Consider the following 22574-nt stretch of genomic DNA (forward strand, 5'->3'; position numbering starts at 1 on the left):
CCGAGTGTGATGGGTATACTCAGTCGTGAGTCCCATGCTCTCCACACCACTGGATTCAAGCAAGCCGGGCTGAAGACGGCTGGAATGCCAGAAACCGGTCCTCGAAAGCTTGTTTCCGGTCCAGGGAAGGCATGGCTTGGCAGTTCGGGCTGGACTGTTCCCATGAGGCAAAGGGTCAGACTGATTTGCATATAGCCATGTCTGAACTGGTGTGGTGTGGAGTTCAAAAAAACGATGGATTTGGGCCCAGATCTCTGTACTGGGCTGAATGTATGACATTGTTCTGCATTCTGTCCATCAACTGTGGTTTTTGCATTTGTCACCCCGAGTGGGATGGGTATACTCAGACGTTCGTCCCATGCTCTCCACACCACTGGATTCAAGCAAGCCGGGCTGAAGACGGCTGGAATGCCAGAAACCGGTCCTCGGAAGCTTGTTTCCGGTCCAGGGAAGGCATGGCTTGGCAGTTCGGGCTGGACTGTTCCCATGAGGCACAGGGTCAGACCTATTTGCATATAGCCATGACTGAACTGGGGTGGTGTGGAGTGCAAAAAAAACGATGGATTTGGGCCCAGATCTCTGTACTGGGGTGAATGTACGACATTGTTCTGCATTCTGTCTATCAACTGTGGTTTTAGCATTTGTCACCCGAGTGGGATGGGTATACTCAGACGTGAGTCCCATGCTCTCCACACCACTGGATTCAAGCAAGCCGGGCTGAAGACGGCTGGAATGCTAGAAACCGGTCCTCGGAAGCTTGTTTCCGGTCCAGGTAAGGCATGGCTTGGCAGTTCGGGCTGAACTGTTCCTATGAGGCACAGGGTCAGACTGATTTGCATATAGCCATGTCTGAACTGGGGTGGTGTGGAGTTCAAAAAAACGATGGATTTGGGCCCAGATCTCTGTACTGGGGTGAATGTATGACATTGTTCAGCATTCTGTCCATCAACTGTGGTTTTTGCATTTGTCACCCCGAGTGGGATGGGTATACTCAGACGTTCGTCTCATGCTCTCGACACCACTGGATTCAAGCAAGCCGGGCTGAAGACGGCTGGAATGCCAGAAACCGGTCCTCGGAAGCTTGTTTCCGGTCCAGGGAAGGCATGGCTTGGCAGTTCGGGCTGGACTGTTCCCATGAGGCACAGGGTCAGACTGATTTGCATATAGCCATGACTGAACTGGGGTGGTGTGGAGTGCAAAAAAACGATGGATTTGGGCCCAGATGTCTGTACTGGGGTGAATGTATGACATTGTTCTGCATTCTGTCCATCAACTGTGGTTTTTGCACCAGACACCAGAGGCACACAAAATGTGGGTCTGTAACCGACATCAACTTGTGACAGGGGTCACAAGGTTTAAAGCCGGTCCGTCGATGTGACATCCCTCCGTGCACCAGGAATCGAACTACTCGGAAAAAGAAGTCAACAAAAGCCGAAAATACTCTAGTCAAAAAAGACTAAGGGTACCACTCTCTCCGGATCTGCGCCGACCGACGCCACCTACCGACGCGCAGGGTTACTGCTACGAAAACATTTCTCTGGATCCAGTTTAATGCCTGGGGGTAACTCTAAGGTAAGGAATCTATAACTAATAGTCTCTTTCAGATGCAAAAAACACACAGCCATGTATGGCGTAGAACTGTAAGGCCATGCCAAGAGTGATGAACTTGGCAAAACCGAAAATAGGTTTGTGAGGAGCACTCTTAAGCTCCCGCAGAGTGCCCCTCGCCTCCCCCAACTCCAAGATTTGGGGATTGCACTATAAATCAACTTATGTGTTGCCTTATTTTGTACAGGCACAGATTTTGGTCCACAGGTGAACAAGAATCCTACAGAGATGAGATCAGGGCTCTTCTTAAATCTCCAGGCTGCGAGAGGTTCGCCTGGTTTGCCTATATTAATACTACGCTGTATGAGATAGGTTTGCCATTGCTTTGGGATACATCTGCCATGGGAAAACATGTCCCTCGCGCCATGGTCCAAGAACGACTAAAGGAGCATCTGTGGTTGAGGGATATGAAATGTGTCTAAGCAGGTAGTAGCACTGATTATTGTTTATACATTCAGTTCTCCCCCGCTTACAAATCTTTTATTGACATCCTCCCAGGCTCCATCCCATTGCAACTTTTTTTTTTAAATGGAGGTACGGGGTTCTAACGTTAAAATGTCTTTGTATAAAATGGGGTGTGCAGTGTTGCAGTCCTAACACGTGTCCCTCGTGCAATGCAGAAGAAGAAACTCTGCAACATTTTGCCTTTTTCTGTCCAGCCTATGATAGACCTCGGAAACTATGGCTGAGGCCAGTATGTAATCTCTTGGGATTTCATCACTATGTTCAGACACTACGCACTTTACGTTCGGACATGAGAGGTAATTGTTGTTGAGATTATGACATTTTTGAAGACTGCCATGATTATCCGCTTGCAGTGTCGAAGAGATGAAGCAATGATGTTTAAAAGTAGACTTCCTTTTTGTATGTTGTAAAATGCTGCTCCATCTCTTTTGAAGTCTCCTCATTTTTTTTTAAATCTTATTGTGGGACAGACGTTTTAACGAGATTGCTGGTTTTATTGTCTATTGTCTGGTTTTATCAGTTTACTTGCTGTACTGTTTTTTACAGATCTTGTATTCGAAATAAACATTTATAGGATCTGTTATTTATTACTGTCTTCTACAAGGTTACTCATTTTAAATAAAATACAGTTCGAGGTGTAGGAATAACTATGAAATAAGCTGATTCGCTGTTTTCTGATAAAGAAAGGAAAAGATGGAGGCTTGATAGTGGAGTTTCAAATCATCTATAACAGTTATCTGAATACATTAGTTAATCACTATAGTATTTTACACCATTAGGTGATATAGCAATAAACCCAAAGTGACTAAAAACAAGCAAGACATCCAAAAAACAAGCATTTGCAATACAATAGGTCTCGCATTTGTGAGAGTTAGAGCTTTGGCGTTGTAAAAGCCAATGTCTTTTACCTATGTGTTTTCGTTTGAAGTGGAGCAGATGTATGTGGTGTGGATTGGAATTATGTGGGTTAGATTGGAATGGAGTGGTGTGTAGTCTATTTGTGTAGTGGAATTATGTGGTATGGTGAATAGATAGCAGTGAGAGCTGCACATACTAGATAGAAAGGAAGATAGAGAGGGATAAGTAGTTTGTGCATGAAGTCGTAAACTGTATATAGAGGAGCAGAAAGAGTGTATGGAAGAGAGAAATAAGGGGAGAGCAGGCCACAGATGCATTTGAGGGAGCAGCTGTGTATGAAGAATACACCCTACAAGAGGAGGAGAGCATGGGTTTGAGGGTCCGAAACTATGAAAAGGCACGGTAAAGAAAATGTGCTCGAAGACATGAAGTCAACCATATGCGAGAGGCGGGAAGAGTGAGTGATACCTAGAGGTATGAGGCGAGAGGTGGACCAATGCACCGCATGAAGAGGTACGGCAAGGTAGCATGTGTGAACAGGCAGTATAGAGGGGAGAGAGGGAGTGTGAGGGAGGGATGAGCGTGGGCAGTGGGATTGCGAGATGAGAGGGGGCAGTGGGATTGCGAGATGAGAGGGGAAGTTGTAGTGTGAGGGGGAAGATGAGAGGGGCAGTGGTTGTGCGGGGGAGAGAATGCATGGGTTTGAGGCAGTGCGAGAGAAAGATGGGTTGTATTGTAATTGTTTGTTAAATTGTGTGGCATTGAATTGTGTGGAGTTGTGTAGTGGAAATATGTGGCACGGTGTGCTTTGGAATTATGTGGATAGTGATTAAATGGTGTACTGGAATTATGTGGAGTTTGTGTTTTATGGAGTTTATTTTGTGGAATGGTATTGGTGTTGTGCAGTGGCATGTTGAGGAGTTGCATTATGTGGTATGCTGTTACATTTTGTGGCATGATGTGGAAATCTGTGGTGTGGATTGGGGGTACGTGGTGTGTTACATGTTGCTTTGCAGGTCACAACAGACAATGCCTGAGGTGGCAAAAATCAGGTAACACTGAGTTTAGAGAAATATAAATGTAAATTTACTTTGACCTTATACAGAGACATTAGGAACATTAAAAAACCTCTGCAGGGAACCCCTAACCAACGAGGCAGGTCATTCAACTGCCCCGGGAGGCAGAAACAATGGAAAGGTACAGCAGTGCATCAAATGAAATGAGAAACCAACACTTGGAGGAGCAGAGGAAACCGTTCGGAATCAGCAAAGACCAGTACTAGAGTGACATATTTAAGGACTTCAAATATTTACAGTAGTATGATACAGCACAATTGGATCCAGTACTAGGAGCATCAGTGCGCTCAATGAGCATCTGGATTATAGTGAGAGTAAAGAATAATGAACACATTGTGACAGCACTGGCCATGATATACACAAGCAAAACAGCACGGCATACTCATCTAAAGACGATCATATCTAAGCACTGCAGAGCAAAGAGAACAATATGCACCAGAAAGGAAGACTAATGATCATGATGCATAATTAAATCATAAGTTGGCACGACTAAAGATTAACAGTCTAGTTTGGTTAGATAGTGTCAAGCTCAGATAGGTGTATACAGTAGAATCACGGGAGAGGAGCTGCATGACAGCCAATAACATCTGGTGAGAGGAATGTTCCTCTGGCCCGAATGCAAGCCCCTTACTGTTATTTTAAAGAATTATTTAACAAGTAATCAACATACCCGTGTCCTCAAGCCAGACTTAAGAAGGCCAACAGTCTCATTTATCTCAAGACTAACATTCAAGCTTAAACTGAAAACCTTATTTATATCAACCGATATTATGCAACTATTAAACCAGGAATTGTACATATAAAGCCACAAGGATGCAATAAGGCTCTAAAGGGTGCCTGGCACAACCCCCCACCCGCCCCAGACCACATCAACCAATTCCTGACGTGGCAGGTTACTGCCCAGTATAAGTATCCCCTGTGTGGTTTTAAAACGGTTGATGTTCAGGGGCATGGAAAGTGAATTTAAGAACAGATGGGGACTAGGCAAGGTCGGAGGTCAAACATGCCATCTTAAATTCTTTCGGAGGTGAGGGGCAAGGAATTAATGGCAGGGAGTATTGGCCTGTGTTGCAGCAGCAGACTTCCGGGAGATGTGCACGTGTGCTGAGGGGATAGGATGTTCCAGAGAGTGCTCATGGGGCCTTCCTCAACAGAAACAATGCTCACTGAAACCCTTCGCGAGGCGTAGTGTGGAGTAGAGCGATGGAGAAAAATAAACCTAGGCCCAAACGTCTTCCAAAGCATTTATTCGTTTTAATGATGTGGATCCAGACATTGACTTCCCAGGGACACTATCACTGAGAAGAAGTCCAAAGAAGTCCAAAACTAGACAATGCAGCGAAAGGAAGAAAAATGCTAATTTGGGAAGGGGCTGCAGAAGAGCACTGCTTCCTTCCCAGTAAGCTCCTCTTTAGACGGTGACAGTGCTGGCGGGTTGGTAACTGTACACACGTAAACACTGGTATAATGCCATAATACTTCACAAGTAAATGCAGTTACAAGTTAATTGCTGCAGAATGGGGACTAATGGAGGGTCCGTTTTTTAACCAGCAGCATTCTGCACAGTATTTTATTTTTCGTGGGGTTTAATGGTAGTAGGAAAGTGTAACTGATGTCATGGGGTGAGTCGGAGGTCTGGCAGGACTAGATAAGGAATTAGAGAAAGCTGGTTGGTGGGTAAGCATTACATTCTCCCCCTGTGCTGATATGAGGTGGGGCAGGGCTGCATTGAATAAAAACACATAAACCAACACTAACACGCAGTGAGGACAAATGACGGTGACGGGTGGGGGAGCTATATGAAAGTGGGCTCATGTAGAACATAAGAAAGGCATGCAGGTCCTCCCCCTTACCCCTGAGCCCTCGGAAGCCCCCTCCATGCCTTGGAAGTGGGAGTGTGAGGGGCTACAATGCCTCATGCTTTCTGGTAAGGTAGATTTAAAAGTAAAGGAACAGCGCAACTTGGGGTAGGTAGGGGTAATAAAACAAAGTGCAGCGGAGGAAACAAAGGTTCGAGTCCCAGCATGGGCTCCACATCCTGTGAACCTGTGAAAATCATTCCATCTCCCTGTGCCTATCAATAGCACTACCATGTTTAAAATGGACTGGTGTTTAAGTAATATACCCCTGAACAATACCTTGGACAACATGCTGGCTTTATATAAGGAGGTACTCTGCGCAGTGAAACCACCCGCCGCTGTGACCTGTTACCCCAGCCCTTCCGCATGCACAGCCAATGGTAGACAAAGAAAAGGAAAACCGCGGTCCAATACCTTGGAAAACATGCTGGCTTTATGTAAGGAGGCCCCTCTGCATGGTGAAACCACCCGCCGCTATGACCTGTTGCCCCAGCCCTTCCGCATGCACAGCCAATGGTAGGTTAAGAAAGAGAAAAGCGAGATGCCTAATAAAAGGTCCGCACCAACACAGCGGCGCTGCGAGGAGAATCCAGGGTTACACGTAATAAAATAAACGAACGCGGTAACCCTGAAGCCGGTGCTGCGCTCGGGGGGAGAGAAACCGCGAAAGTGAAAACGCACCATGCTTGTGCCAGCCTCCAGGGACAGGAGATGTGCATGCGGGTAGAAACTCCAGGGCGATCTGGATCCGTGGAGCCGAGGGGGGCGGGGGAGGGAAACTGAAAGCCAGCAGTGAATTCCGCCGCGGCCGCACCGGGAGTCAGGCAAGGTCGCCTTGTGACGGGGGCGTGGCCGCGTTCGGACCGGAAGAGGAGGCAGGAGGCGTAAATCCGTCTTGCGGCCCGGGGCTCCTGTGAGCGGTGGAGAGCCCCGGGGCCGCCAGCAGGAGGTTGCGGAAGTGTTGCGGGGCTCCCTTGACCAAGTGGGAGCCCCGGGAAAGGAGCGTGCTGCGAGTGGAGTCCCCCGAGATTGGCCCGGTAAGTTCCAAAGGGCTGGGGGGGCCTCAGTGCTCTCGTGTGTGTATGTGTGCGGGGGGGGTGTCTCTGCATGTATGTATGTGCGTGCGTGCATGGGCGCTCGTGTGTGTGTGTATGCATTGTGCCTGCGTGGGTGTATGTGTGTGTGCGCACATGCGTGAATGTGGCTGTGTGTGATTGAGAGTGAATGGCAGGCAGGGGATGTGCACAGCGACGTGCGCGCCCTCGAGGAGGAATCTGAGACAGCGAGGCGCGTGGGCGATCGCTGTCTCACATTCCCCCAGACGCGCCAGCAAAAGATGTCTTCGCAGACAAAGCATGCTTCGCATGCTTTTTAGGTCTGCTCGACCTAAAGAGTGGTTTGTTTACACTGTGAAATCGGCAAATATGATAAAATATTAATGACATAAGGGAGGAGACTTCAGTTGTATGCATTGGCACAGTCTAATTACGTTCAGAGGCAGTTGCAAGAACGTGCCTGACTATGTGCAACCTTTGAATTTATTTTGAAAGCCAAATAAACAAAAAACACTACCATGCACGCCCCAAAACCTAGGATTCGAGATGTCACCCAAGGGTTTGGCATATCCATTGCTTCATTTGTAATACAATAAGTGTTTGTGCCCAAACTTTTGTTTAGAAGCCGGCAGCAGATTCTATCAAAGGTCTGGTTGCCGAATATCAAGCGTGCGTAGCCCTGATTCCACCCCATGTGTCTTTAATCCACCACTAGACACTGCCTGCCCCTTTATCTAACTCTTGCAGGTTCCTTTTCATCCCTGCTTTCACTTTTTATGACTGTTTCTCCATCTTAGTCTTCCTTCTTATTTCTCTCTTATGTGTTTATGGTGTAGTTGAAAGTAAAATGAGGAAAAATAAGTGTTGGCCCCTAAAAATAAGTGACAGTGGGCCTGTCTGCAACCACCAGCTCAATTTGAGGACTGACCTATCCAATCATACTGCAAAGAACACATATTTGGTGCCTCCTACTTCTCTGTGTGTTCTATGTAGATTACGCCAACAACTGCATCAAAAAAGCCTCGGAAAAAAAGCACTCAACAACTGGCTTTCTCTGCATATGGGTTGAGACTCCGGTAAAACATCCCCTGCACTAGAGATCTACTCTTTCGTGCAACCAAGTAAGGCTTCAAAGTCTACTTTTCACCTCTACCTTCGTTCCACCGCCACACTACTGCGGTGCTATCTTTCCAATCCTTGCTATAACTGTACTCTATTGCCCTCAATTCACAATGTAAACATACAAGCACGTCTCTGTATTCTCACGTGCTATGCATCACGTTGCAACAAACAGCTCTTGAGGGTTATTAGGTTAGACTTTTACAGTTATCCCTAGGAAAACAAAACAAATAGCAAAGGAGTGTAAACTGATGCAATTCACATATAATTGGGGAGGGCCAATAGCACTGATTCTGTACAGAAGCAAACGAATGTTACAGAGCTACACATGGTAGAGGAAATATTTAAAATCCACACACAAGCGCAATGACTAAATAAAAACATTACTTACCTTCTCTAACACCTCTTTTGGTAGAGACTCTAATCGCAGTCTGTTCATGTTGTGCTTTATCTCATTCTTCACCTTGATGACCTATTCACTCCACACTGTTTGAGGGATGAGGCTACTTCACATTAGTGGCCTTCTCCACAAAGAAAACACTTCAAATATGACAGGATGCAAGTATCCTAGATCAGTGCTTCCCAGACTTTTTAGATCCACGACCCAATATTTAGAACCACAAACATTTGTGACCACAGAGATTTGATGGACATGATGTGGGTGTTTTTTTTAATGTAAGTAAAGCATTGTCTGATAAAGACACTGTCATTTACAGACAGCACATTTTCGATTTAAACAACCACTAAATTTGCACAGACAGACAGTTTTACTGATAAACTATTTTAAACACATGACAATGCGTGGAAATAGGGTTTCGAGTGAATATTAACCATTTGAGTATCAACAAGTGTTTTAATTTGTTTTGATCCTATTAAAATCTTTATTTCCATCACACTTCAGAATTACAATAAAAAGTGCTTCATTTTTGCTTTCCTAACTGCTTAATGTGTGTATTTCATTTAACAGGTAGTTACATTTTATAGAATGTCACAAAAAAATGACATTCTTTCCCTTCACACTCCCCGTATCCCAGCAGGATTGCTACAACATTCACTTTGCTTTCTTTAACTCAAAAGTAAGAGAATATTGTAAACACCAATACACATGTTAAAAAAATATAAGCAGCAATGTCAGAAGACATAGTCTGACATTTGACCTCTGTCTTAGAAGCGCAGCAAATGTTGCAAGATAAATACAGAATTTAAAGTAATCTTTATGTACTGCTTGGACTTGCATGACCTCCAAAAATCCGCTTCCAACCCACAGGGTAGGAAACACTGTAAACCAGTTTGAAGGGAATTACATAAAAAACAAATTAAGGTTCCACTGAGGCATGACGAATGGAGTTGGCAGGAACATATGGACGAGCGTCTTAAAAAAATACACATCACAAAAGGTGACTTGAAGAGAGATGGCTGGTCTGGTAAATGTAATGGTTAAGTCCTAGATACAAATATTAATAAGCGGTATTGAGAGCACCAATTATGCTTCTGATACATACTTCTAAACGCAGATTTCTCAGCTTGTGAATTTCCCCAGGTGCCAAACTGGATCCAGAAACTTTAGAGCCATTCTCTCGTGCATCTTTAGGTGGCATTGTACAGCTCTGTGTCAGATTCGTCCCACCTTGGATGACACCTCAGGGCCCCTGCACATTGATTTCCTTGGCTGCGCATCAGACTGGGCAGACAAAAATCAGACACGTCACGTTTACGCGCTAACGTCAGTTGGTTTCTGATATCGGTCCAGGGTGTTTGGTTCAGAATCATGAAAATCAGTGTGCAGACATTTTTCATCTGCCATCTTATTAAAGGACTATGGGAGCCCATTCCACAGAAGGAGGAGGAGGGTGGGTGAGTGTGGAATGTGAGGTTTCGACCAGAAAAGGTATTACCTAAGGTAACTTGTTCTTCTGATAGAGACTTCCCCTTGTGAATAAATATCAAATCAGTACACCTCCTCTGGTGGGTGGTCTGTGGTATGGCCCAGACTACGAAATCCTGCAGGACAGATCAGAAGTGCCCATTATGACAGACCTGGCTATTCTGGCAGAAATGCTTTATGAACTTGTGAGGGAGCCCACGGTGCGGACTGGCAAATGTCTAAGAATGGGATGCTGTGAACCAGTTTGAAGGGAATTACATAAAAAACAAATTAAGGTTCCACTGAGGCATGACGAACGGAGTTGGCAGGAACATATGGACCAGCGTCTTAAAAAAAAACACATCACAAAAGGTGACTTGAAGAGAGATGGCTGGTCTGGTAAATGTAATGGGCCGAGAGCTACCCTTTAACTATTGACACAGCAAGGCCTTACAGGGCCAACAAAAAAACAAACAGGAGAACATCAGGTAGGTATGCATTCAGGGGTTGTATGTTTTAGGGCTGCTGACAACAAACTTCTCCCAGCGTCGTGCACACATTTTTTTGTTTTTGGTTGATGGACGCTTTTAGCTGCTGAGATCAGACCAACCACTTCGAAGGAAGATCCAAAGTCATCAACTGCTGTTGCTCAATCTTCATGTATGAAGGAGTAGACAGTTCAGGCTCAGGTGCACGACCTGGCTCTGCTGCTGTGACAGCAGGTCCTACCAAGGGGCAGCCCGATTGTAGGACATATGTTTATAGCTAGAAGTTCCAAGTACTACAGTCTCTTCCTGAAGAACCGGGATTTAAACCCAGCGGCGCCAGGGGCACGCCCAAAGTCTTCGGATTCACCTGTCTTGGCAAACAGAGACACAGGATACTTCTTGGTGACGTCAAAGATCAAATTTATTAGTACTATAGCCAGTAACAGAGGTCCTAGAAGTACAACACGGTGTATGTTCTCAGGAGACTGCTCAATTTTACAAAGCAGGTCGTCCCTTTTTATACAAAAAATTGTCCTTCAGGCAAACATTCCTTATTTACAGTTTGACCACTCACATGTTTCCACGACAAAGGCATTTGCATGGTGACAAACCCATTTTCAGTTTGTCCAGCCCATAATTAATCATCAAACAAACCCAAGATAAACATTCTTCTTTAGACAAGCTGGACAAACACACATCATAAATAGACCATAAAGAAGGAACAGAAACAGATAGGAGTAGGATAAGGCATATTCGTGTGTAATAAAACCTTTACAATGTCCTGTGCTCTGATCCTTAATCTTGATCAGCTAAAGGGCAAGAACTGGTTTGGCAAGGTCAGCTTCAGGCAACAGGGTCAGTTCACTCAGGTCAAACAGAAGTCAGCACAAACTCAAGCTAAGGTGTATGTGTCCTAAGACTGTTTGGCCACAGTCATCAGCCTATGTGAGGGCAATCACAACATGGCTGCTATGCACAAAATGGAACCCAAGGGTTCAGAACGAAATCGTCAAATACACAGTGAATCTTTCGGTGTAACATGACGAAAACACTCATGCTTGCTGAGCTCACTGTTTACGGTTCGCTGTTACCAAAATCGTAACGGAACCACGACCTTTATGACCCAGGTTCAGAATTCACGGAACCTCATTCCCTCAGTCCAAGGCACTTAGAATGATTTGGGCCCGGTCACTCTTGATCTTCTGGAGTACAGGAGTCTATACCACGAAGGTTGGTGAAAGGTGCCTCTGAGGGAAGGTTACCTTAAGAACTCCAATGTACAAATCCTTTGAAACTGCACGCCCTTTGTTGCTGAATAAATTGAGCCAGGGATCTCCCTATTTTTAGAAGCTGCCTTGTGCCACCTTGGTGTGTAACCACCATTTGTAATCTAATATGCAACTTTGGCTGAGTTCTTCCGCCTTGGTATTTGAAGGTCCTGCCAGTTGTTGGACGATCAGGGAGATGCCCTAAGCATTCAGCCACTTCCAGAGGCACAGAGCCTCCTAGAGCAGAAACCAACGGTCCCATGCTGACCTGCTTATTACAATACTACAAGGAGGTTATATTGCCTGTGAGTTCTAGCACCCATATCCCTTTGATGGTCAGGAGGAACGCTTTCAGTGCCAAGTGAAGTGCTCCCAACTCTAGCAAGTTGATGTGGAGGCGAGCCTCCAGCAGAGACCAGAGTCCTCTGACCCCTGTCTCTCCCAGAGGAACTCCTCCATACAGGTAAATGCATCCATCACAACTGTTAGCTCAGGGTGGGGTAGGGAGAGGGTCTTCTGCTGATCTAACTGCATTGGAGCAGCCAAAACTGCAGGTCTTTTGAAGTCTCCTTCAACACCTGGATGGAATCTTAGAGGCTGCCCTGGTACTGAGCCCACTGAGACTTCATATCACACTGCAGAGCTTGAATGTGCCACCTAGTATGATCCACAAGAAGGATGAAAGAAGCCCAGAAGTCACAGAGCTGCTCTCACTGAGACCCAGGGCTTAAGGTTGAAACATCAGAATCATAGCCTGGACAATGTCCGTCAGTCATGAAATGGCTTGAAACCTGTTTGCACACTGGAGAAGAATTTAAGAGGTTTTTCCTGAGTGAAACGGTCTGTTAGAGACAGCAGTGCTAGCTCTAGATCCACATCGGAAAGGTGCGAAAAGAAAAGAACAGACGTCATCGTGTGGAGGTGTTGCAAATATAGGGGCCCGATTACACATCTGAGGCGGGACAGAGCCGACGTGGAGCTGCACAATGCCACCTACTGACTCGCTAAGGAATTGCTTTTTAAGTTTCTAGATCCAGTCTGATACCTGGGGAAGTTCATAAGGTGAGGAATCTGTAGTTAGAAGCCTGAATCAGAAAAATACTTAATATGCTGTACAGAGTGTCAATTAATATTTGTATCTAGGATTATTACATCATGTGATATTTGCAGTGTTTATTTGTAACCTGGAGAGGTCACAGATGTGAATTAGCCTCAAACATTGTGGAGCGAATACATCATCAAAATGAAGAATGAGATAAAAAACAACATGAACTGTGTGAAGTATCGTAGACGATGGGCACTTATTGTATACAGCCATAACCCTATCCTACGTGGCATGCATCAATCACAAGAGTGGTCACACATACATGGTAACCTATCACCTACATTGAAAGCAACACATACATCACAAAAAACACATAAATGAAACAGCTTTGCACCCTCTACTAAGTGGAGGGTACCCTATGGCACAGGAGGTAACATGTACTGGATTTATGTAGTGTGAAAGGCATACATCACACAGGAAAGGACAATGATACAACACAGCCTTACCGATATGCTGTGCAGAGTCTTTTTCACTCAGGCAATTCCCACCTGTGTTTATGTCTCCAAGCTGAGATTCTTTTACACCATTGGTATGCGTTTTCAGGTGGTTAGCAAGGCTCGCGTTCTGAGTGAAGCTTTTCCCACATGCAATGCAGGTATATGGTTTCTCCTTCTGAGGTAATGTCTCTAATTTCGGTTTCTTTTTGGCATTCAACCTAGTGTGTACTTTCTGATGATTAATAAGCTGCACTGCCTGTGCAAAGCATTTCCCACATTCAGCACATACAAATAACTTCTCCTCAGACTGCAATTTCACATGGTTATCATGCGTCTTCAAATGTTTGAAAAGATATTTGCTCTGGCTGAAGGTTTTCCAACATTCAGGACAGGTGAATGGTCTCTCTGCAGAGTGGGTTTTAAGATGGTTGGAGAGATTTAAACTATTACTGAATCCTTTTCCACATTCAATGCAAGTATGTGGTTTTTCCTTTGTGTTTTCGCCAGTGTGGATCCTCAGGTGGTTGTTAAGATGCACTTTCTGACTAAAACATTTTCCACACACAGTGCATACATAGGGTTTCTCTCCTGTGTGAATTCTTTGATGGTTAATTAGATGAGAGGTCTGACTGAAACTTTTCTCGCAGTGACTACATGAATAAGGTTTTTCGCCTGTGTGGATTCTCTGGTGGTTTATACGATTTGTATTGTTAATAAAGCTTTTCCCACATTCAGTACAAGTATATGGGCGTTCTCCAGTGTGAGTTCGCTGATGGTTAACGAGGGTTGAGTGGTGATTGAAGATTCTGCCACATTCAGGACACACAAATGTACCTCGATTTTTCAAAGTGCTTTGTTTTTCAGTGAAGTCTGATGACCCATTCATATCATTTTCACAGTTAGTAGATTCATCACCATCACCTCCAACATTATTTTCCTCCTTGCCTTCTAAGAAGTGCTGAGCTTTGCAGGTGTTGCCCTGCTCCAAGCCCTGAAGACACTCATTTATGGATTCTCCTGAAAACGTCACGGGTGACACCTCTGTCTGAATACATTGCTCCTGAATTCTCACACATTTATTACTGGATTCATCAAAGTCTGTTGGATTGAAAAAGAAAGATAACCTGGACCATTGTTATACATTAATTTGCTTATGAGAATGATCACTGGTGAATTACAGTAAAGGGAACACCAGAACAAGGTGTTCAAAAAAAGGCCCAGAATTGCAAGCTGCCCCCTGAAAATGTTGAAGACTTCAAAACAAATGCAATGAGCAACTTTAATATTATTGACTCAAGCTCACAGCTTGAGTAATATTAGCTTACGAGAGAAAGGTAGTTGTTCATTTCCTTTCCTGTGCATGATATAATAGGAATTCACACGAAAGAACACAGAGCAAGATGATCGAAATGAGTCTAGGGGACTGAAATTAGAGTAAAAACAGACAACTTAATCCACACTGAAATGGTCAATTAAAGGTAATACCATGCAGTTTGTGAAGGAAGGGAATAAACTAAAGTGTATAGAACATTGATTTCAAAATTACCTATAACCAAAAACATTTAAATTTAGACAATAATGCTTACAAGACAATGCAATATTTAAAAAGGAAGTGTGAGGAACTGTCATTCATCTACACAAACATAAACATAAATGTAGAATATGATGTTATCATTGATGTGTGGGGAGAGACTATGGTTCACAAAAGATGAAACCTTCAGTGAGTCATAATGTCCCTCTCGCCTTGCAAAACAATGGTACTAAATAGCATACTACAAACTGCACATATGCATGCATGGTTTATGCTATACTATGTTTTAATATACAGTTGTTATAGACAAAACTACTTTACCTTAACCAGAGCACAATGGTTAATCCTTGCAGTGTGATAAAATCACAGTAACAAACAAGTTACTTACCTTGGATAAACAGCTCATCTGGAAGAGACTTATCTAGCAGCATATTCCTTACCTTAGACTAATCCTCAGGGGTGAGACTGGATCCAGAATTTTTTTTAGCACTACCCCTGCGAACCTGTAGATAGCGTCATTTGACCGTGCGTAATAGTCAGCATCCGTGCCGGAAATAAAAGTTACTTAACTCCGGTAACGCTATATCTGGTAGGGACACAGTCTAGCTGCAGATTGCCTAACTTTGAATTCTCCCAGGCAAATTTTCAGCAATACCTCTGTGTGCCAGGGGTTGGCATCGTACAGCTCCACGGTGACCTCGTCTCCGAATAGGACATCAGTGGAGCCATATAAGTCCCCTCTGGCACGCGGATGTCAGTTTCTTCTGTGAAACGTTCCGTCGCAGAACGCGGATCCATTACAGAAACTGGTTGTGGAAACAGTGTGCGTAAAAAAACTCAAATTTTTTTGAAACTTTAATAAAGAAGAAACATCAAATGGTATATTAATACTAGCTTAAAGAAACCCTCAATAAAATCAACAAAACACAGGGCTACATGTAACCCTGCGCCCTGGTGAATAACCCCCATATTAGGGAAGTGATCATACACTCTATCGACCATTCATCAAGGTAATTAACGGCATGGCAATAGCCAAACACAACCTACAACAACAACACCAGGCTGTTTGTTGAATACCAAGAAGACTTTCAAAGAAAGAACAAATAAATTAATACTGCTCACTGGTGTGTAATTCAGAGTAAAACAGAAAACCCACCCACACTCTACCAACCACATAGATTAGGAAATGGATGGTGGCCAGGGCAAACGGTTTCTTTAGCCCCAACATAGATTGAGATAGTTAACACTGGTATATAAACCCCGTACTAAAAGAGTGTAACCTTTACCTCAAAGGTCATTCACAGAGCGAGGAGGATTAGCAGGGCGTTAAGGAATCCGCGGCTAGATTGTTTCTCTACCAGATATAGTGTTACCGAAGGTAACCAACTTTTACATCTGACAGAGACCTCTAACCACAGATTCCTTAACTTTGAATTAATACTATAGCTATATCCCACTGGAGGCGGGTCTGCGAACTAATCCTACAAAAGTTCTCATCGAGAACTAGCCGGTCAAAACTAACAACCGACCAATGCCTGTAGGAATAGCAAAACAAGAGCTTGGCTCTTAATAGTAATATGAACTCTGTCACAGAACATATAAATAAAAACACCCTTACAGGTGCTAGAGAATTGACCCTTGAAGGAAAAGGGGCAAGAAAACTCGATGACTAAAAAGGGTCAAATGTATGATAAACGTCATATAATCTGCATTTTTCATAACAATAAAGAATCAGAGAATGAATCGTCCTAATAAAATCTCAAAACATGACTTTCAGAACTCAGTTCCCCAAGGTAAAGGTGAAGACAACACCGCCTTGGTTTTAAATAAATTAGATTGGACAAAATGAATATTCATATTCAACCTATGCTCCAATTGCCTAACATCTTACCACAAAACCTCATATATAGATATAAATATATATACAAACATAAACGTGTCACCAGATACTCCGATTGTCCAGCAATTTACACAATTTTACTGGTAAATAACTACGCGAGAACATATAAAGCTTGCCTCTGTACGGCCTTCAGTGCCACAGTTCAACAGACTGCACACAATTTTGAGCCATGAATAAGCTTAAACACCAAGGCAAGCGAGAAAAGAGAATCAACCACATTTTGATTAAAATAAAAAGAAATGCAAACAATATGTGTAACACATTAAAGACAGTCATGTATACTCTGTGTACATAAGAACTAACCGGAACCGAGAAACCAGTTCCAAAAAGTGCTTACCAATTTTATGGAAAAAAGGTAACGCACCTAAAAGTGCAGTTCCAAAATATCTTACATAATAAATACTTATCAACAGGCACAAACGACACCTGTGATACAAGACAATACATAAAAACACAGCAGCACATTTCAGCATGTATACACCATATACCAAAAAAAACTCTCTGAAATGAGAGGTTCAGCAAAAGTACATAACCCAGAGAGTAAACGGGGGTATTACGTCAGCAATACAATACCGTAGGTGACTTGCTATAAGAAAAAGTTGTCTGTCAAAAGGTGGCTTAAAGAATTGACACCACAAGAAAAAACAGTCCTGATTCCACACAAGATGAGAAATGCGGAAAGTAACAAGTACATCGTCTCCAGAAGACAGGAGATGTGGATCAGACAGAACCAGTACATCAAGAACATCATGGGGAAAAGGTAAGCCTATTATAAAATTGTCTCCAAGACTTTCACAGGCCTCGAAAAATCATAAAAGTTTTACTAGACCTGCAGGTCTAGTGACTTAAATAATCTACTCAACCCATTTATAATGCTCTTGACCCATAAACTGGTTTCAAGTGATCGTGGGGAAAAAATTTAATTAATTGAGCTGACCCTTTCTTCATTGTCACATAAGAGCACCTTCAAATATGCGAGTTCAGCATGTCTGCTGTACAAAAAGCTCTTTTGTTTGATTTAGTATACTAAACCTTTTTCATATATAATACAAATCTAGCCACATATAGGATACGTATGACCCCTGACTTGCCTCTTAGATCATTAACAGCATTTTCATCACGGCGGGGGCAGGGATTTTTCTCAAATCATGTTTAAAAAGACAACTTTGAATAAATACATAACTAAAGCATGAAGTGGTAGTACTCTGTCATTTGTAATCAGCAGAGTTTACATTGAAATGGCCACAGAATTTGTCACTGATGTGGTTTTAAAACTATATTGTGCACAATGCTTGGAAATAAAGTTTCTGCAAATATATTTGTCATTGCACATCACCATGTAAAGTGTTCTGGTTTGTTTTGCTCCAATTTATTTCTTTGTAACACTTCTTAATTACAAAACAATGCTTTTGTAATTCCTGGTATAGTCTGAAATATGTGTAATATTAATTTACAGGCTATTATTTAAATGCTGTGTGTTAGTAAAATACAACGGACATCTTCAGACAGTTCACTGTTCAACTAGTTGAAAGATAAACTGACATTAGACTTCTTTCTTTGAACTGACAGCAAATGTGTCAAGATAAAAACAAGATTTAAAGGCATCTTTATTGCTCATTCACTTTCTGAATGAACAGAACACCTGTTCCTTTCTACCCTAAGTTTACTCGCCAGATGGGACTAGTAGGTGCTAAAAATAGCTCAACCTGATAAACCTTTACTCGCAATTGCGAGTGGGCCTCTTTTCATGGATGATTGGCAACCAAATAAAAGTTGGTCTTGAGACAAGTTGGAACAACCTGTGCATCACAAAACTTTGGCTGCCAATTTACTGCACCACAAAGTGGAGTAGGGATGCAAATTGCCTGCATTTGAGGAAATATTAATTTCTACACTAGACACTTTTCCTTTACCCTAAAGGAAGAGCTCACAAGCAATCAGCATCCTAAAGCATGCAAAGTATATACTTTGAACTAGAGCAACACTCCAACTTGCTCAATCTAAAGAACTGAATCACTCATAATAAATAAGAAGTCCGCTCAAGAAGAGAAAATAAACTGCAGTGAATATACTGGTTAACAAAAAAACATAGAAGCGTGTAAATGTAACAGAACCCCGAGGGGGTATCACAAGAGGAAACAAGCGGGTATTAGTTCACTACCATAGTGCTTGAGAGAATATAAACCGAAGTACAATAAGGACTAAGCTGTATATCAGAGCGATCTAGAGTATAGTAATAAACTACAAAAGTAGTATTTGTGAAGAGCTATACAACAGCAAACCAATACTCCAGGTAGAGTAAGTGACATACCCAATTTGGGGTATAACCTCTTGAGACCAAGCTCTTCTTCAGAGCAAAAGGAAGAATAAATAACTATCCGGAGATTAAAAAACAAAAACAAAATCTGGTGACAAATCTTCTCATTATACTGCAAAATGTAGCGATTAACTCTTCAAAACTTCAAGACGTAGCAGAGGTAGGAAACAATCCTTAAACATAAGAACCACAGCTGTGGATACATAGGAAATGAAGAAAAAAACCTGATACGGTCAAATTAGAAATGGGCAGCAATGAGACGTTGTACCGTAGAATCAGCATAGCTGTCAAATAAACATGTTCCATCAAAGGGCAAGTCTTTCAAACTCTCCCAAACATTATTAGGAAATCTCGACTTGAGCAACCAAGCGTGTCTACTGAGAGCAATTGATTGAGCCATAGCTCTGCCAATAGAATCTGTTGTGTCCATTGCTGATTTAATATTACATTTTGCCATCTCACAGCCATCCTGCACAAGCAAGAGAGTTCAGCCCTGACCCCCTTTAGGAAGGGAACACCTTGATGAAGCAGATCTATTAATAGATCAGATGACAAAGTCACAGACGGAAGCTGCAATTTTAATATTACAGCAGCTCTCTTAATAGTCTCAGCAAAATTTGCACTACCCTCCGTTGCCATTCGTGGTGGAGAAAGCAGATCATAATTGGGAGACGGTTGCTGTCTACTGTCTCCACCAAATGTTGCCAAAGAACCTCCTACCTGAGGCTGACCATGACCAACCGACCGGTCAACGTCACCAGTATCTGCAGAGTCTTCCTGAAATAGCAACATAACCAGCTTCATCCTCAATTGGTAATGGGAGACAGTGGAGGAACTGCAGTGGCTATAAGCGACGTCTCCAGCGCCGATTGACATTGGGCGGCATCGTATAAACATGCATCATGAATAAGGTCTCTGGTGTCGACCAGCGCCGTGGCAGTGTCTTGACTACCTCATCCAACGCTACTGAAATCACAACGGGAAGCCACACCAGGCTGTATCCCTACGTCGTAATGACACCAGGTCTTGAGTTGAGTTTCTCGACCGGCGCAGTGGGCGAACCCGTCGGCGTCAGTCCCTTCCACCTCTTCGGGTCCCAAAGGCTCACCAGGGGGAGGTGTAGACCAAAGGAGGATTGCAGAGCATGAAAATATGCCTGCATCAGGGTTGTAATCACCCTGGCTCCAGGATAAGGAGGGAGGCTCTGGGGTCACTCCTGTGCTACATCGTCCGGTAAGGAGCAGGAGGAACCAGCAACAACGTCACAACTTAGTGAGGCTGAAGACTTCTGTGACCTCGATCCCTTCTGATGGTATTTCCGCGACTTAGACGAGCGCTGCGCACAAGAACGGCTCCTGGAACAGCCCCGCACAGGAGAGCCGCGCCGTCAACAACTTCATTAGTCTTTCCGGCAAGGACTCAGGCTTCAGCCTCTTACAGGCATCGCACTCCTTGGAGTCGTGGTGCTCTCCTAAGCTCCAGATACAAATGGAATGCGGATCCATAGCACACATTTGTTGAGTACAGGTCTTGCACGTCTAAAAGCCCGAGGGCATAAGCACACTGTTCCCAGGCGCAAAAAGGTGTTGTATAGGCCTAAAACAGAAGGCCAGAGGAACAGCTTCTCCAGGGCCCAAAGATACTGCTGAAAAATTTCCGGATCCAGTCTGGCGCCTAGGAGAATTCAAAGTTTAGGATTCTGCGGCTATATGTCTGTATCAGATGTGAGGGGTGCCTATGTAGGCACCACCCAAGTGTGCTGATGTCAGTATATTTTCTCAAATTTCCACACCAAAAGCGCGAGCCAAGTGGGAAGAAGGACAACTGGTGCAAATTTCTAAGGCCCTGAAAAGGGTGACCCTCAGATGGAAATCAGTTTGCAGGAAGGATGGGAGGGTCGGTAATGAATCTACAGCTAGTCTCTACCAGATAAAACGTTACCAAAGGTAAGCAACTTGTTCATCTGATCAAGACTTCTAAGTAAGCAATCTACAGCTAGAATAGATACCCGAGTAATACCTCCCCAGAAGTGGGGCCGCAAACAGATTTAGACCAAAAAGTCCTGCAGGACTGAAAGGGTGAAATGCCTGTTGCAATGGACCTGTCCATCCAGTCAATAATGTTTGGTAAACCTATGCAAGAATGCCCACATTGCTGCCAGGCATATTTCCAGGACAGGGACACTGTGAGTTAATACAGTGTTTGCATCCTTGTCTCTCTTGGATGAGAATGCAACCACTCAGGGTGGTGCTTCTCGGCCAGTGTGTAGGAGATCTTGATGCAGAGCACTATCCATTATGAGCTGGTCCATATCTATTGTGAGCTGGTCCATTTCTGCACAGCTTTCCCTTTCTTAGCACACACGTATGCAACAAAGAGTTGACTGTCCATTCAGAACTCGTATGAACACTCAATTTGGGAAGACAACGCTCTTTTTGGGTCTAAACAGTGGGGTCCCTCTGGCTCTTTGGGCAGGTAAGGCAGAGTAATGAAGTAGGCAAGGAGATGTTTTGGCCTACACAAAAAGGATTTGAAAACCTTCGGTAGAAACGATGCACGACTTGCATAACCAGCTTGTCTGGGTAAAAGGAGGTATAAGGAAGTTGTCCAGGGATTGGCCTGCTTTTCACTGACTCTCCTGGCTGATATTTTAGCCTCTAGAAAAGCAGTTTTTTGAGTCAGTAAGTGAAGTGGACATTTCTGTAACGGCTCCATTGGAGGACGAGAGGAAAGTAAGGACCAGGTCAGGATCCCATTGGAGCATAATGAATGGCCTTGGGGGAAACATATGTTGTAACCTTTTCAGGAACCTAGTCACAATAGTTGACTTTAACAAAGAAGGTTGGTCCGGCAACCGCAAAAAAGCGGAGATGGCAGACAAGTAACGTTTCACAGTGCCCAGAGCAGATTCCTGCTGGGTCAAAGAAAGAGCAAACAGTAGAAGCTTAGATAAGTGTGCAGAAAGGGGGTCAATCTTTTTGGGATGTGCACAAATTTATCCCAACAGCTGGCATATACCATCTCGGTGGCAGGACACCTGGTTGCCAAGATAACATCACAGACTTGGGGAGGAAGTTTGTAAGCTGTCAACTGCTGCCACTCAAACTCCACGAATGAAGGCAGAACCCTCTCCTGCTGCTGCAACAGAATATTCTCTTGAAGGGGCAGCCTGATCCAATCCCAGGCTCAAAAGCTCAGGATACCAAACTCTCCTTGCCCAATCAAGAGTCACAAGAATGATTATAGCCGGGCCATTTCTGAGCTTCTTGAGAACTCTGGGCAGGAGCGGTATTGGCAGAAAGGTGTACAGATGGTCGGAGTTCCACTTGAGACAAAAGGCGTCTCAGAGCGAAAACAGCCTTGGAAGATGCAGTGGGTAAAACTGCTGACATTGTGCATTCACAGATCTAACCAAGGCTCTTCCAAACTCTTAAGTGAACTTCCAACTCCGGATGGAGACGCTATTTATGATCCACTAGGCATTGACGGCTGAGTTCATCCGCACTGGTGCTCAAATAGCCCACCAGGTGGTGAGCCAAAAGGGAACTGCCTTATCCAGAGATACAGGGCCTCTTGGCAAAGGGGCAACTCCACCCAGTCCCGGTTTGTTGCAGTACCACATGG

At 43.8% G+C, this 22574-nt stretch overlaps 1 protein-coding gene across 6 annotated transcripts in view; it reads right to left on the reverse strand.

Moving 5' to 3' along the window:
* Nucleotides 1-22574, reverse strand: part of LOC147750884 (uncharacterized) — a 1319653-nt gene that overhangs the window by 63119 nt on the left and 1233960 nt on the right. For 5 of the 6 annotated variants that reach the window (XM_086918405.1, XM_086918419.1, XM_086918446.1 and 2 more), the window contains one exon: nt 13212-14300. In XM_086918405.1, the coding sequence (XP_086774531.1) occupies nt 13212-14300 (1089 nt within the window). The remainder of the gene's footprint in view (nt 1-13211; nt 14301-22574) is intronic. The other variant, XM_086918411.1, reaches the window with a different exon arrangement.

This window comes from Lissotriton vulgaris, chromosome 1_1, assembly GCF_964263255.1.
Source record: "Lissotriton vulgaris chromosome 1_1, aLisVul1.2, whole genome shotgun sequence".
Lineage (NCBI taxonomy): Eukaryota > Metazoa > Chordata > Amphibia > Caudata > Salamandridae > Lissotriton > Lissotriton vulgaris.